The following is a 16,052-nucleotide window of genomic DNA, read 5'->3' as shown; positions in this document are numbered from 1 at the left end:
AAAATATGTTTGGTTCAGATGCTGTATAACATGCTCATTTCCCTGCCTTCCCTTCCAGGTGATAGAAGACAACACTGGTGTTCGGAGGGTGGTGGTAACCCCTCAGTCTCCGGAGTGTTACCCTCCTAGCTATCCTTCAGCCATCTCTCCAACCCATCACTTACCTCCATATCTGACACACCATCCCCATTTTATTCACAACTCTCATACAGCATTTTATCCTCCTGTCACTGGACCTGGGGACATGCCACCACAGTTTTTCCCACAGCATCATCTTCCCCCAACAATATATGGAGAACAAGGTGAGCTGGAAGGAAGGTACTGGCATTTCAGACCTGCGTTTAGCAAGTTTTAAGGGCTAATGAAACCAAGAGCAGAAATTGGAAAACTTGGCTTTCTCTCCAGAACAGGGGGGTGTAGCCCTCCAGAGTGCAGCAACACAGGGCAGTTCTATGTTGCGACATTTAAGTTGCAGAAAACAAAATCCCACCAATTTTAGCTTAATTTGTAAATAAAGTGTGGAAAAAAATGTCTCATCCCATCTCCAAACTAGGGGCATGAGTCATGGCAGTTGCTCTTGCTGCGTCACGATGCAACACTGTACAGAAAACCCAGAGATTAAATGTGTTAGTCCTGGCTTGGGAATGAGGATGGATAGAGAGGGCTGAATCCAAGCATGGCTTGCCATGGTAATTTCCAGTGGGAAAACCCTGATACCACTTCCTGTTGGCTGTAATGTGTTTTCTGCCCCCCCCCATGGTTTTCCAAGAAACAACAGGCATTTTGTGTTTGTTATTCTCATTGAGGCTGTGCAGTAAGTCACCGAAAAGCACTGTCCAATACCAGAGGGTAGCATGGCACTCCTAATCAGGCCATGAGTAAATAATTGCAAGAAAAGGAGTGAAAAAGGCATATTTCTGTCTGAACTATGCACTGTTGTGTCTCTGCCACCCTGGAGAGAAGTCTTTGTGTAATCTGGAAGACTGCGTTAACAAAAAAAAGGAATCTGCAAAGTCATGTGAGATGTTTAACATGAAAATCAGTTCAGGATTCATGGATTTACATTGCTGCCAACCTGCCTGGACTTAAGAACCTTTCTAAAGAATATATTTATGCCGTATCACCAGAAATAAGTTTTTGCTGGAGCGAAAAGGAAAAGGCAGAAAGAGGAGGAAGTATCTGTTGATGCTACCTCTTGAAGTTTCTGTTGGCCACAGACCTAATGAGGAATGAACCCTTACAGCTGACATTTAACTTCATTATACTGGGTGAGTGGGAAGTGGGTAGCTCAGGAAAACAGTAGGACTGTGTAGCCAACTAGATACATAGGGAAGGGACTTTTCCCTTTGAAAGGGAACAGGACAGTCTATTAGATTGCTTTACAAAGTCTTGCATGCAAAAGTTTCAGTGTGCAAAGTGAACACAGAGCTTCTAGTTAAGTAAATGTTGAATATTTCTGTAGCCTTGAGATACCAAGAAAGCAATTCAACTTAAAAATAGAACAAAAATCCTGGGTTGCTTTCCTAGAATGACCTATACATGTGACACTGAAACAGCTGAAGTGGTGAATATTGTACCAATGAGTATTAACCCACCATTTCGCAGTTGCTGTACAATGGCTTATGCTTTAAATAAAGATTGAATTTATTTGCAGCATGCTGGTTGCTGTAAGAATACAGATAGAATCATGTAGCTAGATAAGGAAAGACAATGGCCAAGACTCACTGAAATAGCAAAGAAAATATGGCTAGTTGAAACAACTTGGAAACTTACAGTATACATGGCAATCTCAGCCTACAAACAAGACTTCAGGTGGCTGGATAGGATGTTTGCTTCAGAAGTTTGTACAATAACTTCTGAGTGGATGTAGGAAAAAGAAAATACATGAAGTCTGTATCAAGTATTAATTGTTGTTTTTCTAACAAAGGAAAAACTGTTGTTTTGGTCATTAATTTGTTCGAGCTCCAGACTCAAAGTGGAGTGAACTATAGAGAAAAGCAGAAAATGGTCTGAGTCCTGAAATCTGACCTGCTTTACATTAAAGATAGTCATTCTTCTAAGAGGGAGGTGGGGCTTGTGTTTAAGTGTATCTGAAGCGTACGTATTATATTTATAAAGTTTCTCAAGCTTTTGTTATACAGTTTTACTTACCCAAAGCTTCTACATCATCCTGCGCTTCTCTCCTTAGGCAGGCACAATTGACATGATTGTGAAGTCTATTTATACTGGGAAATTAAATTGCATGTAATCACTGGTGGGAGCTTGAAACCAGGGCATCTCAGCTTATTCTGTCCAGTCAGGTGCTGGGGAACAAACGGCTAAATTGCTGTGAGCTTCTGAAGGCTTTTTCCTAAATAGCAGTCTCCCTGGATCTTTGCTTGAAATCTGTGTCCTTTGAAACACTAAGACTAAAAATAGGAAAAACTATCACCCTAATTGCTGTATTTTACACATCCAAAGAGTTATGATATCCTACCAGCAAAGGAGCATGCTTAAAAAATTGTCAATCCTTCAGAGAAGTTTTCTTAAGAAAAAAAATTGGTTTGCTGTAAAATCTGACAACAGGAAAATCTGGAGTCATTTAATTTAGAGATGGTCAGGAATTCGAGTTTCTGAAAAAAAAAAAAAAAATCAGTGATTTTGTCATTCTGAGTTAATGTGGGTGAATTCTTCTGTTCCAGAAATCATACCACTATATGGGATGTCCAGCTATATTACCAGGGAAGATCAGTACAGCAAACCACAGCACAAAAAACTCAAAGACAGGCAGATTGATCGCCAAAACCGTCTGAATAGTCCTCCTTCATCCATCTACAAAAGCCATATAGGCAGCTGCCCAACTGTATATAATGGTTATGCAAAGAGTCACAATGGAGCAAGCAGTGGAGGTGGCGGCGGGGGGGCTCCAGTAGTAAAGAAGCCGGAACGCAGAGCAAGAAGCAGCCCAAAGTCAAATGAACAAGACCCACATGGTAAAGACAGTTTTATTTATTTTTAATTCCTTTTTATTGCACCTTTCCGGCTTATGACTGCCTGTATTCGGATTTAGTAACTAAGCCAAAAAACACTGCCACCCACACATAAAGACAGTGTTAATACAGTGTGAACTTAACTATAAACGTTGAGCTTGCTATACTATATTTGTTTTGTAAGATGAACTTGTTGCCTCCCCATCTTTCTTGACTACTCTCTGCTAGATGCAGCATCATTCTCTTTTTATCTGTTGGACAGAAGTGCCTTTTATGGCCAAGTTCTCGGTTTTATTTTACATTTCATACCAGTGTTCTTGGCTCTTCACAAAAATCTTTACAGGCAGTTGAGCTGTAACCAAAACCTGACTACTAGATATTGCTACTTTGCATCTCCTGGGTAAATGTAGTAAACTTATTAGAAACCTTAGAGATACTTGCTGAAAAAAGCAAGATTGTTTATGTGAAAGTTCAGTGTAAATATGGTTAGTTGAAACAGAAGAATTTTGACAAAAAATTGGTTAATCTTAGCCACTGGAATTAGTAGTCAAATAAGTCTGTCTACTTTTGAAATAATGTCCTTCAGCATTTTCAGAGGCATGCCATTTAAAAATTTGAAACTTTATAGTAAAACATTAAGTTATTCATCTAATTAAATTTCATTTATCATGACCCATTCTGTACATAGCCAGTTCTACCTATATTTAGCTCAGTAACTTGTTATAATATGTTAATACTTCTCGGCCTTTCTCTTCTCTGCCTGTCTCTTTGCTGACTGCTAAAGCTGCTGCTTGCTGAACAAACTTTTATGTAACAAGCAAGCTTAGGCCCAGCACATCTAGGTTATTTAGAATCACAGAATCACAGAATCCTAAGGGTTGGAAGGGACCTCAAAAGATCATCTAGTCCAACCCCCCTGCAAGAGCAGGATAACCTAGAGTACATCACACAGGAACTTGTCCAGGTGGGCCTTGAATATCTCCAACGTAGGAGACTCCACAACCCCCCTGGGCAACCTGTTCCAGTGCTCTGTCACTCTCACAGTAAAGAAATTTTTCCTGATGTTCACATGGAACCTCCTATGCTCCAGTTTACACCCCTTGCCCCTTGTCCTATCACTGGACATCGCTGAAAAAAACCTAGCTCCATCATCCTGACACTCACCCTTTACATATCTGTAAACATTGATGAGGTCACCCCTCAGTCTCCTCTTCTCCAAGCTAAAGAGTCCCAGCTCCCTCAGCCTTTCCTCTTAAGGGAGATGTTCCATTCCCTTAATCATCTTTGTGGCTCTGCACTGGACTCTTTCAAGCAATTCCCTGTCCTTCTTGAACTGAGGGGCCCAGAACTGGACACAGTATTCCAGATGAGGCCTCACCAAGACAGAGTAGAGGGGGAGGAGAACCTCTCTTGACCTACTAACAACACCCTTTGTAATGCACCCTAGGATGCCATTGGCCTTCTTGGCCACAAGGGCACATTGCTGGCTCATGGTCATCGTCCTATCCACCAGGACCCCAGGGTCCCTTTCCCCTTCATTACTGTCCAGCAGGTCAGCCCCCAACCTGTACTGGCACATGGGGTTGTTCTTCCCCAGATGCAAGACTCTACACTTGCCCTTGTTGAATTTCATCAAGTTCCTCTCCGCCCAGCTCTCCAGCCTGTCAAGGTCTCGCTGAATGGCAACACAGCCCTCTGGTGTGTCAGCCACTCCTCCCAGTTTAGTATCATCAGCGAACTTGCTGAGGGTACATTCAGTTCCCTCATCCAGGTCGTTGATGAAAATATTAAACAGCACTGGTCCCAGCACCGACCCCGAGGGACTCCATAATGTGGCACACTTTGAAACCATTTGCGTAAATTTATGTATACAACATAAAACATAGGCTTTCTGTTACCTATATATTGTGTGTATTTATTTGGTGTGTACTTTTACTTGTGAGACCTGAGATAAATACTCATGAAAAGTAGCTTAATTGATAGCTGAAGGGGGGAAAAAATGCTGCTGGCATGGTAAGGAATGAGAACTTGCAGCCGTGCTTTGGGGTCTTTAGAATTGGCAAGGAGCTGTATTTAGGAATGCTTTCATTCAAGAAAATGAATCACTGCATTAGACTTCCTGATTATGTCGTGTCAGTCAGCTTATATGACCTTTAATATTCTTATTTATGTTTAGCTATTTTTATTTTCTCTAGTTCATGGTGGGATACATGAGGTGCTTGGGAGCACCTTCATGGAAGACCTGGAATAAAGTATAGCATCGGCTTAAGAGCTGAACCGCTCAATGTAGCTTCAGTAGGTACCGAGTCAGCATGTATGATCAGATTTAATTTGAAAGCATTAGTTTGAGGGTTTCTTGAAACCCTTGTGTTTGTCTAATCTTTTTCTCTTGGTGTAGTCTTCTGTGCTCCAGCTAACGAGCATGAGCGCTCTTAAAATGACTTGGTGAAGTTAGGGCAATGGTGCATCCAGTCTGTCAGCCAGAGAATGCCTTAAAACTGGAACAGCAAGTGACAAGAGTCTTCCCCCAGACTGTGGAAAAAGTTCATAAGAGGAGAAGGTGGAAATAAGCATCAGTTGTCCCACCCTCTTGATAAATCCAGCTCACTCGTGTTTTAAAAATAGGTTCTGCATCTGCGCCCGAAGATGGCAGCTCATCCCACTGTCAGACTGCTCTACAGAGGATACATGGCCAAAGCAGGAATAGGAGAATTTTCTTCATATTAAAAGAAATGAAAAATACTGTGGGCTCAAATTTGAGGCTTTTCACATCAAAGCCTATTCTTATACATGTATACCTATACGCATATTTCTGCAGAAAGGTTGTCACAGAGCTTTTGTAAGGAATCTCTCCAAACAATGCCCTAAAATAAGTTCCCACTTGATATTTATTAGCTCCTAATTAGACGCAGGACATTTTACCTTCTCTGTTTCTTCTTGAATTATTTGGGGTTTTATTGATTGATGCCTGATATCATGGCCATGCAGGTAAATTGGGGTGAGAGTTAAAAGCAGTCTGGGAACAGTTGATGATTTTTACTCATGTTGCTAAGATGACAGTGTGTTTGGAATAGCCAAGAAAAGGAATGTGTCAGAAACAACAAGCAGGAAATGCATTTAAACTTACACATTCCGTGGGTGTGTATCAGTTCAAACCTGCTAATAGTTAAAAAATTTACAGTGCTATGTGGCTGCTTCCAAAATTGCTGAATAGCCTGGAAAAACTATTATTTATATATATATAAAATACATAAGGAATAAGAGTATTTAGAAAACTTGTAAGATGCAAGTAGGAAATGTGATTTAGAGTAAAACAAAGTGAAGCAGAACTAGAGGGTTTATTTGCATGCATTTCTTAGTTGGGATTGTGATGTGTTTTCTAGTATATCATTTCATATTTGGTTGGGGTTTGTGTGTGTGTGTAATAGTAGCTGGCATGCTTACTTCAGGTGGTTGGATGTCAGAGCAATCCAGTGTGCCAGCTCCTGACAAGCTGCTGTCACCGAAACGGTCTTGCTGCTGCGCTGCCTGCCAGGGAGCGGGCTTTGGGAGCCCTGTACACAGCCGGGGCAGGCACTTGCACAGCCTGAGTTTTGGACTGGGCTTTTCGGAAGCAAAGCATTGGAAGCTGCCTTGGTGCTGGGAGCATGGGTAGGAGCTTGCCACTGGCAGATGGCATCTCGCCCAGTACTGGGTATGCACCGGCAGTCCCAGCCACTCCTGAGCCAACGCTTTGAAAGGCAATTTGAATGTCTGTTTTAATCGGTGGAGGAACATGATCTGCACAGTGTGATGGGGAGGCGGAATATAGGCATTTCTTTCCTTGGATCTGCTACCCCTGTATTCAAGCAAATGGTTGTCCTGCTTCTTGTTTCTTGGTAGTAATTTCCTTGAGGGGCGTGTTGCTCCTTACTGAGCACCGTTTTTATAGAGTACTGTAACATTAATATTGAAGAAAATGTCCTGTGTACAATGCAAGGACAGCTACACTTTTTTTCCCTGAAAAGGTTTGGTGTAAATCAAAGGGCATGAGATATTTAAGTTAACAATGTACATTTCCATCAAAACATACACTCACTGCATGTATTATCTTCATAACATTTCAGTAAGTAGTCAAGGAAAATTCTGCCATATGTCAATAATTTACTGTCTCCTTCCAATATTAAAAGAACCAGGGGTTTCTTGAAAAGCTGATTCAGCACTGATGGAATAAATGGGGTGGTAACATCATCCGCAGTACTAAAATAAAGGACTCTAGAGTACTCTTGGTTCCATCACCTCTTTAGTTGTGTATCCAGCACATACTCCTCTATGCCACTCTGTGCTATGTACAGCGTAATGGTAAAAATGCGTTGGTGGTTCTATTATGCTAGCCCTATAACATAGCATCACAACCTCTTTTTGTTGGGAAATTGCAATTTCATTGTGGGAATATAAGTGCAATTCCTCTACCCTTTTCATGGCCAGAATTGTGTCTTTATACTGGGAGGTGCTCTTGTAAATAAAGATTTTTAGTTATGTTGGATGCTGGAAATATATATTTTAAGGCAAAAAAAAAGGAAAAGTGATGGCTTATAATTGTCTGAAAAGTTAGCAACTATTCTAAGTGATAGGATGGGTGGCTTCTTGTACAGGCTGGAAACTTGGAAGTGTGATGTAGGGATTCTGATTTAAAATCCCATACAGTAGCTCTTCTGCAGAGCTGTTTTAAAAACTGAATGGGAGATGAGGGAGCCAGGTTGATTTTTGTTTTATTTTAATGAAGGAGCCTTGCCATGTATAAAGAGCTGTAAGAGGAAATCCTGTCCCATTCATGCTGTCCTTTATGAATTTCAGTCTGAGTCACTTCCTTCTTATGCACTCAGTGGTTCACTTCTTGGTCATGTAGTGATCTGGTAGTTTGAGATGTTTGTGTGTGGCTGCAAGTACTGTGGGAACATAAGCAGTTTTGAGCATTCTTACAATACTTTTGCTAATAAAACATCTTTTTTCCTTCAAATGAGATAAAATCTTTCTTTTTTTTTTTCTAATTCTCATTGAAGTTTGAAGAACCTAAGATAGCCAAAACTAAAACACTTGAAATGGGTAAAAGTAGAAAGCAGCAGATGGATTGTTATGTGCATCCTGTCCAGGAGCTGGGTGGGTGCTGGGAACTGAATAAACAGACCTAGTCTGGGCAGGGAGGCAGTGCTGGGGTGGAGGGGGTTGCATATAACTTTATGTAAATGTTCCATAAAGAATGGGTTTTTTTCATGGTGATTTGAGAAGATTTGTCCCTACTGGGTCAGAGCAGAGGCCTGTCTAGCTCAGTGGTCTCTTTTCAGCAGGTGATGGAGATGCTGCTAGGGGACAGCCTGCAAGCCCAGCCCCGCTCCCTGCTCCAGAGCTGCTGGGCACGACAGAGGGTTTAGTCATGCTGTGTCCTTTGTAGACCTATTGTCTGCGCACTTGTCTAACTCTTGTTTTGAAAAGCAGACTTGCTTTTCTGATCTGCAAAGCAAGGAAAGTTGACTTAGTGTCTGCTTTGCTTCTCTGAGCAGCTGGTTCCTTCCATGTGGCATTGGCATTCTTTACATATGGAGAAGGGAGAAAAAGGATTAGAATGATTTAATAGTTTGAAGAGTTGCTGTCGACTATACATAGATCATAAACTTCTGTAGTACCGTTGTCACATGTATATAACCAGCTTAAAAACTCAAAAGATGTTGCTTTTCTGATCTTGTGCACTGAAGCAGCCTTCAGGTACTCCCAGAAGTGAAAACCATTGCTTTGTATTCCTGTCTGCATTGCGGATAGATGTTTCTCAGATGATGTGGCTAGCTCTGTGTGCTCACTTCTTTGAGGTGAATGGTTCAAGAACACATGGAAAATTGGCATAGCACAGGACATTCTAACTATGGTGCTTTTAATTTAACAGTGTTTTAAATGCACTGAACTCTGCAAACCAGCAGTTCTGAAATGAAGAAGTAAATCTGACTGGTATGGCTAGCCTGGGCTGATGCTGCCAAGAACTGGTACCAGCAAGTATCCCTGAGCTGTGTGGGGTTTTGCTCTGCAGGGTTTTGCTCTGCAAGCTGCTGGTACATGACACAGAGTGGGTGACAGTGTATGAAAAAATAGAGCTGACACTTTCTTGATACAACCTTATCCTGCTATCTCCCTCTCTCTCTTTTTTTATGACATTTAAATATATTTAGGAAAAGGGGGGGGGGGGAGGGGGGGCTATTTCCTTTTTCAATTGAATCAAGTTGTTTTGTTGGTTTGTTGGGGTTTTGAGGTTTTTTTGTTGGTTTTGGGTCTTGGTGGGGGTTTTGTTTGTTTTTTTTTTTTTTTGTTGTTGTTGTTTGGTTGTTTTGGTTGTTTTTAATCCAGAGTGTGTGAATTAAAGGAAAATTGAGGGAGCTGTGATTCAATGCAGACAGGAATCAGGTGAAGTTCCTCTACTTACTCACTCTAGATCCTGTCAATTCTTCTCTATTTTGGTCCTGAATCTGCTTTGAAAGCTTATTGGGTCATATATTATGTATGTATGTACATTTTATCCTATAGATTTGAAAGTTTAAAAGACTAATTTCATCACTTCTGGTCCATGTGTGCAGAGAAGCTGAGAAACAAAAACTTCACGCGTTCTTTTAGCCAGGTACTGATGATTTGGTACATATTAATAAACACCTGTGTTATACTGATTTAGAAATGTTCTGTGAACAAAATTTATCGTAAATGGTTCTGCTGACATACAAAATACTCCTGTGCAGGTGCAGCTTCCCTGGTTTCTCAAGGAATGTATTTGCTTCTATTTAACTTGATTGTCTCCTGAAGACAACCCATCAAAACTGTCACACTGATTTTATTAGGAACGTGGAAAAAAACACTCTGAATGCTAAAATACATCTCTCAGGCTATGTGAATTTTAGCATTATACCAAGTAATGTAAATAATATTTAATGGAAACAGAGATGTGTTGAATCTTGTGAGTATAGATCAGCATCATGTATGAAATCTTAATAGTATTACTATTGCTACTGCATTTTTAGTAGTTTTAGGAAATAATACTACTCGGCTTAGTTGTTTAGCTTTGTATCTGATTAGAAATATATCTTGTGTGTGTGCATGCTCTTTTTAAAAAAAAAAAAGTTTTAATAAGTGAAAGGAAATAGGATGCATTAATTAAGGCACGAGTCTGAACTTGAGAAACCGCAGTTAATTTGTGACACCAGGGAATTTCCAGTGTGATATTCTCGTGTCTTGACCTTATCTGTCACATCATGACTGAGCTTGTGGATTATTTTTTTTTCTACTTGGAAATATGCCTGCTTCTTAAACATTCTTTATCTTTTGTATTTTCTCTAAAATAGTAGGCTGTGAAATTGCTCATCCAGGCAGAAAACAAAATGGCTATGAGGGCACGTAGATTCTTTACCAAAGAATATTTAATTGTCACATAAAGTTACCACTTAAGTGAGCTCTATGTAGACTGATTATTATATTAGAAAAATACTGACATTATGTAGGGTTCAGTCGAAGTCCATTCCCAAGGTCATGTAAATCTGTATGCATATAAGAATTTATTCAGATCAAGCTTAATTTATGACTTCTCTTCATCAAAAAGAATTACTAAAATGTTTATCCAGCACCACCAAGAAAAACACTGTGTTGAGGGAGAAAAACAAACCTCAGTTTCCTCTGCTGTCTTGAAACTTGACTTGCATCATGGGGCTTCGATGGAGAAAGGTGAAAGCTAAATATCTCAAGTGGTGCTGAAAAGCATCTCCAAGTCCAGTGCTAATGTATTCTTTCCCTCAGCCATTGCTTTGCCCAGCTGCAAACCCAGCAGTGTTTTGCTTTGAGGTGCCTGTGGGTCATGCCTTTTAGTGCATCTTGACCAACTCTTTCCTAGACATCCTCTGTGTGCAAAATAATTTCCAAGAGTTTACAGCCTGTGAAATCTTGCCTGAATGTTGGAATGTCACTAGCATGGTGGTGTTCTCCTGCTATATCCATTCTGCAGGAGCAAAACCAGTTTATGGGAAGCCTGAATATCATGGCTGTCCTACCTTCTTTCACGCCATGTTGGTTCATTCTGTCTGTTTTTTACTTTGGTAGCAGAGTCCTGCAGGCTGGGGCAGGGAGAGGGGCAGCCACACTCTATATTTATGCACTTCTCTTGAAAGAACCAGCTTCATAACTTAGGCACCAGAAGTTGTTAAGATATTTTCTTCATCGGCTAAATGGGAGCATCACTTAATTTAGGTGCACAATATTCTCCCATCTTCAATGTCAGCTACTTTTAAATGAGTCAAACTTGGTTTTATCCAGACTTTTTGTAACTGGAAATGTGAACAAAACATCAGGGTAGCTGTGGATACATGTGATCCAGCACAGTTATAAGCTATTCTGAGAGTTGGTCTCTTGGGCACCCAAGGCTCTGAGGCATAAAGAGGCAGAATGGGTGACCACAATTCTGGTGACATTCTTCTGTCTTGTCACAAAAGCTCAGACAAAATAAACCTTAGTTGAAGCTCCTTAAACTTCGTAAGTGTGCCAGGCTGCTAGAAATACAGCTCAAAGTCCACATGGGAAAGCGTAGGGCATATCTAGTAAAGAGTGGAGAGATCTGGATCCAGGACTCTCCTTTGACCTTACTGGTAACTTAAAAACACCTTTGATAGTGACTGGAGTTTTTCCCCGAGGCTTTTTTCACAATCCCAACCAACTCCTATAGACTGATGTTTTTTTTGTCATCTGCTTGCGTACCTCCCTTGTCTCATTTTGCCAGCAGCACCTCCTTGGCAGGGGGAGTTGGATAAGCTATCTGCTCCCTGATTTATCAGGAAGTCAGTGCTGAATGACGTAAGGCACAACGTGTTCCCCCAGAGGATCTTCATATTATCTCAAGAATTTGCTGTTTCTGCTGCAACTGGCAGTCAAATCCAGAAGACTGAGTCTTTTTTCTATCAGTTTACATAATTTAGAGATATCCAACTAACAGAAAAAAAACACCCCATAATAAGTACATTTTCTTCCTGCTCAAATGCTCAGTGATTAAATATCTGTGCTGGGGAGAAGAGTTACACAAAGGTCTCGGAGCTTCAGAGCAAGATAAACAGTGTATTCTCATCAGTTAAGAGGAGATAACGTGGACCACCAACAAAGGAAGGAAACTATGCTTCCCTTATTTGGCAATATCTGGGACATTGAGCCAAAAGGGAGAGAGGGCATTTATAGGGAAGAGGTAGAAGAACATTTCCTCCCTCTGGAGTATAAAAAATAAAATACCTTTAAGTGTAATAATTTAGTGAACAACCCTGATTTGTATACCCAGATGTTCTGAACAGTGTCCATCTGTATATTCATCTGGATTTGCAAAGGCGGTGAAATGAAACTTTGTGTCCCACTGAAGTTAATGTCATTTGTTTATCTAACTCTTTTTAGCTGTGCTTCAAAACCCATCAGTTAGTTTTCCTTTTCTGAGGAAGGCTGGAATTTGATTTCAAAAGTTTTTATGAACTTCACTCTATTTTCTTTTTTTGAGTTTTTTCTGGGATTTGGGTTGAGGGTTTTTTTTTTAATTATCAAGTCCCGTCCCCCCCCCATTTGGTTTTCATATTTTTTTGTTGTTTGAGGGGTTTTGCGTGTGTGTATGTGTGTGTGTCTTTTGGGGTTTTTTGTTTTCTTCTGTAGGGAGCTGTGCTCAGAGGCAGCTGCTTTGATTTACTGTGATTCTTGTGACTTTTGCCTGAATTTCATCTTGGCAATGAAATCCAGATTGGGTTGAAATTCCTGTAGCTTTGCTGAAGCCTTCCCAGCGAGCTGTAATCAGGTGGATATTTCTGCAAACTATTTTAAATGTTTGGAAAGATTCTCAGTGGCAAAACTGGTTGTGCAAATATCCAGATTGTATTTTGCCCTGTTCCATATAGGGCTGCTAATTGCACAGGGAGATTTTCCAGCTCACTAGTAGTGAATTGGTACAGACATGATAGGTCAGGGTTTTTTTTTAACATTCTTGGCATTTCACAGGCATGGGAGGGCACTGATAACATCAGGTCAGCATCTTCTTACTTTCAAGTTGTAGGAATGTAGCACCTGATATTTGTTAAATGTTCTGTTTAATATAATTCTAGCTCATATACAGTTCATTATTCAGATTTGACTGCAAAACAGTTTAGGCTGGAATTAGTAAATTGATTGTTGTCTGTCACGAGGGAAAGAAGTTATTTCTGTTCTGCTATCAGTTTATAGGTGTTTGAGTTGGTTTAAAGGGTGGGTTGGAAGCTCTTAGTCTTCCCCATCTCTGAGTGGAAAGAAAGAAATGTTCCTTGATTTCCTGGATTACTGTGATCTCCTCCACCAGTCATTGCAATCTGATTATCTCATAGTTTTCATCTGGAAAAAAGAGGTCACTAATTTGCATTGCTAACAAAAAAGCTAGGTTGGGGTTCATTCAAAAAATGTTGTGACTCTGCAGCCATCCAGTAGGTTGACACTGGAAAATCCATCATACTGTTGTAGCACACTCAGTGGCTTTACAAGGTTCATTGCCAAAGAGGTTGTTAATTTTGGCTGAGGAGCTTTGTTTAATCCCAACCGAGTGTGGAGGTCCCATGGAGTCTGTTTTGGCTCTGCTGTCTGATTGTTTTTCTGTGCAAATATGCAGTTTTGCAGGTTATTTTGATAGATTTGTGTTTGATCAGGAAAATGCTGTTATTGTATATAATGGGCAGATTAGCAAAGGCTTTTATTGGCCATTTTTCATATGGTCATAATTTTGAAGGTGAGGACAAAGTAAGTTTTATTTGGGTTCAGTACTGATACAGTTGTCCCCCTGTACTGGAGATAGTACTTCAGAGAAAATTATTTCCAGTCATCATGGGACTGCAGTCACCCTAAACTGGTGACACTGGAGACTTGTCAAAGTCCGTGTTTGACAGGGATTGTGTTTTCCACCTCAGTTCTTAAAGGGTGTGAGGGTCACCTCTGCCATGGGAGGATCTGCTGTGTCCGTCTCAGGAATGACACCAAAGACTGATGGAGACAAAAGCATGACCACGCTGGCTGCTGCTTCTCAGGCTGGTGGTGAGATGCAGTGGAGCCATCAGTGACCCAGTTAGGAAGAGAAGACTGTAATTTTTGTTGCTGTCAAACTTGTGCTTTTTATCAGTGTAAGAAGTCGTGAGACTCCTTTCACTGTTCGTATTTGTAGGGCTCAGGCTCTCGCTTTGCCTAGCAGCTGAGAGTCAGTTGCCATGATTGAAGGGAGCCTTTTGTTTCCAAGAGGAAATCTTGCCTCTGTAAATGCCAGATAATGTCATTTCACAGCTGGCATCAAACATCCTTTTGAGTCGCTTGTTGAGGCCTTTTACATTTTAAGAAGTGTGGGTATTTTGGCTGCCCAGTTGGGCATCCCCTCCTCCTCCCTTGGGCTGGAGAAACCTTTAGGGCTTTTATGACCATGTCACCTGTGACCACGTGGAGTAATAATAATAGTAAGCTGGTGATCTTTGCAAAAGTTACTTCTCCTTTTGGATGATCAGACTGAGAGGCTGACAGAGGCTGCCATGTCAGGTTGTACTCTGGCTCTTGAATACTAGTGAAGGCTGGACAGGCAATCACAAGGAATGAGGAGAACCAAGAAAGGGGGAAGATGCAGCAATAGAAAAATAAATGAAAGAAATTAAGGGTAAGGCATCCCAATTATCGTAGAAAATTGAGACAGTTTTGAAGAACTTCATTGTGTCTAGGAAAAGATTAGTGTCTGCTGGCAAAGTTTGTAGTGGGAATGAAGCGTCAGACTTTCATCTAGAAAGGGAGTCAGGAGCTCCAGAAGAATTTCAGGAGGGCCTTTCAGTCTCCTTGTCAAATAAAAAATTCTTATTGTTAGAAATGAAAGGCTCTAATGGCACAAGAACAGGCAAAGTTACATATCCAAGCAAATCAGAAATGACAGAGAAAAGACAGTCAGGAAAGAAGAGAGGTAATATTTTTTTTTAAATGAAGAAAACCAAATTATTTCACTTATATTGTAACAGTTCTCTCAGCTGTCCTTAGGTACCTTCCTGCACCTTAAGCAAGGTGCATGAAGGAATGATGATCGATTAAAATAATTCCGTATTTGAAAGGATTGAAGTGTTTTGGAGAACTGCAGTGTGCTTACAGGGTAGTGGTATCTAATGCTCATATAGAAGGGATGAGACTAGAGAAGAACAACTTATTTTCAAAGTCTGCTTGATCTAACTGGTGGCATTCAGCTGCTGCCCTTTCTGGTGCAAATTCAGCATACAACCCGTGAAGCAGTTCTGTATGTCCCTCCTGGGGCCAAAAGGTGAGCCTTTTCTAACTCTGGTATGAGAAGAGTAACATCTGTGTCTACCTGGAGAGGCTCAAGAATTTTAGCTGCAAAGGTTCAACCATGTTAATAGATGTCACACATATGAGGATTTCTCAGAATAAGGAGACACTACCACACAGCATATCTCCACCTCTTTCTGGATGCTCGTCTGCCTGCTCAAAAAAAGTTATCTGTGCCAGCATAACTTAGAAGCATGCTCTGAAATTGCAACCTGTAGTATTTAAATTATTCTAGTAAAAATCAGCAGAATTGTAAATAATTGGTTTTGGTTATCTACTTTTGTATGATTCAGCTATGCCATTTTTAAAAGTGTATTGACAAGAAGACAGAGGGGTGGCCGCTGCCTGCCAGCCCTTGTTTACTTGCAAAGCTTTTGCTGTCTTCTCAAACCCACATAGCTTGTGGGCTGTGCCTAGAGGATAGCAGAAGGGTAGCTGCTGAAAATAAAGTAAAAATATTTTGACACAGAAGATAAGCATAAGCAAGTTAAAAGTACAAAAGAGAGCGCTCCAGGAAGAGATCATGTGTGTAAGCAGTTTGTTGTTCCATCACATTCAGCTTGGGCTTTCTCTGTTTCTTTGGGTTATGTCATTGTTTAGTTTGGTTTTCCTTCAAAACCAGCCAGCTGCAGCCATATGCAGTGCATTGCGTCTGTTATCTTCTTGGAGAGATGTACAAAGTGCTTTTTTAAGATGTAAAATGTATGTGATGGAGATGGGGGGGGGGGGGTTGCT

General features: G+C 40.7%; 1 protein-coding gene across 1 annotated transcript in view; it reads left to right on the top strand.

Annotated features, from left to right (window-relative positions):
• FNDC3B (fibronectin type III domain containing 3B) overlaps positions 1-16,052 on the top strand; it is a 210,452-nt gene that overhangs the window by 110,775 nt on the left and 83,625 nt on the right. The window contains exons 5-6 of the mRNA XM_061452540.1: positions 59-302; positions 2,682-2,972. Of these exons, the coding sequence (XP_061308524.1) occupies positions 59-302; positions 2,682-2,972 (535 nt within the window). The remainder of the gene's footprint in view (positions 1-58; positions 303-2,681; positions 2,973-16,052) is intronic.

Source organism: Pezoporus flaviventris, unplaced genomic scaffold (assembly GCF_033815535.1).
Source record: "Pezoporus flaviventris isolate CSIRO_AGI_PZ_B2104156 unplaced genomic scaffold, CSIRO_AGI_Pfla_v1 ptg000013l, whole genome shotgun sequence".
Classification (NCBI taxonomy): Eukaryota; Metazoa; Chordata; class Aves; order Psittaciformes; family Psittacidae; genus Pezoporus; species Pezoporus flaviventris.
This window is presented reverse-complemented; position numbering and strand designations above follow the sequence as displayed.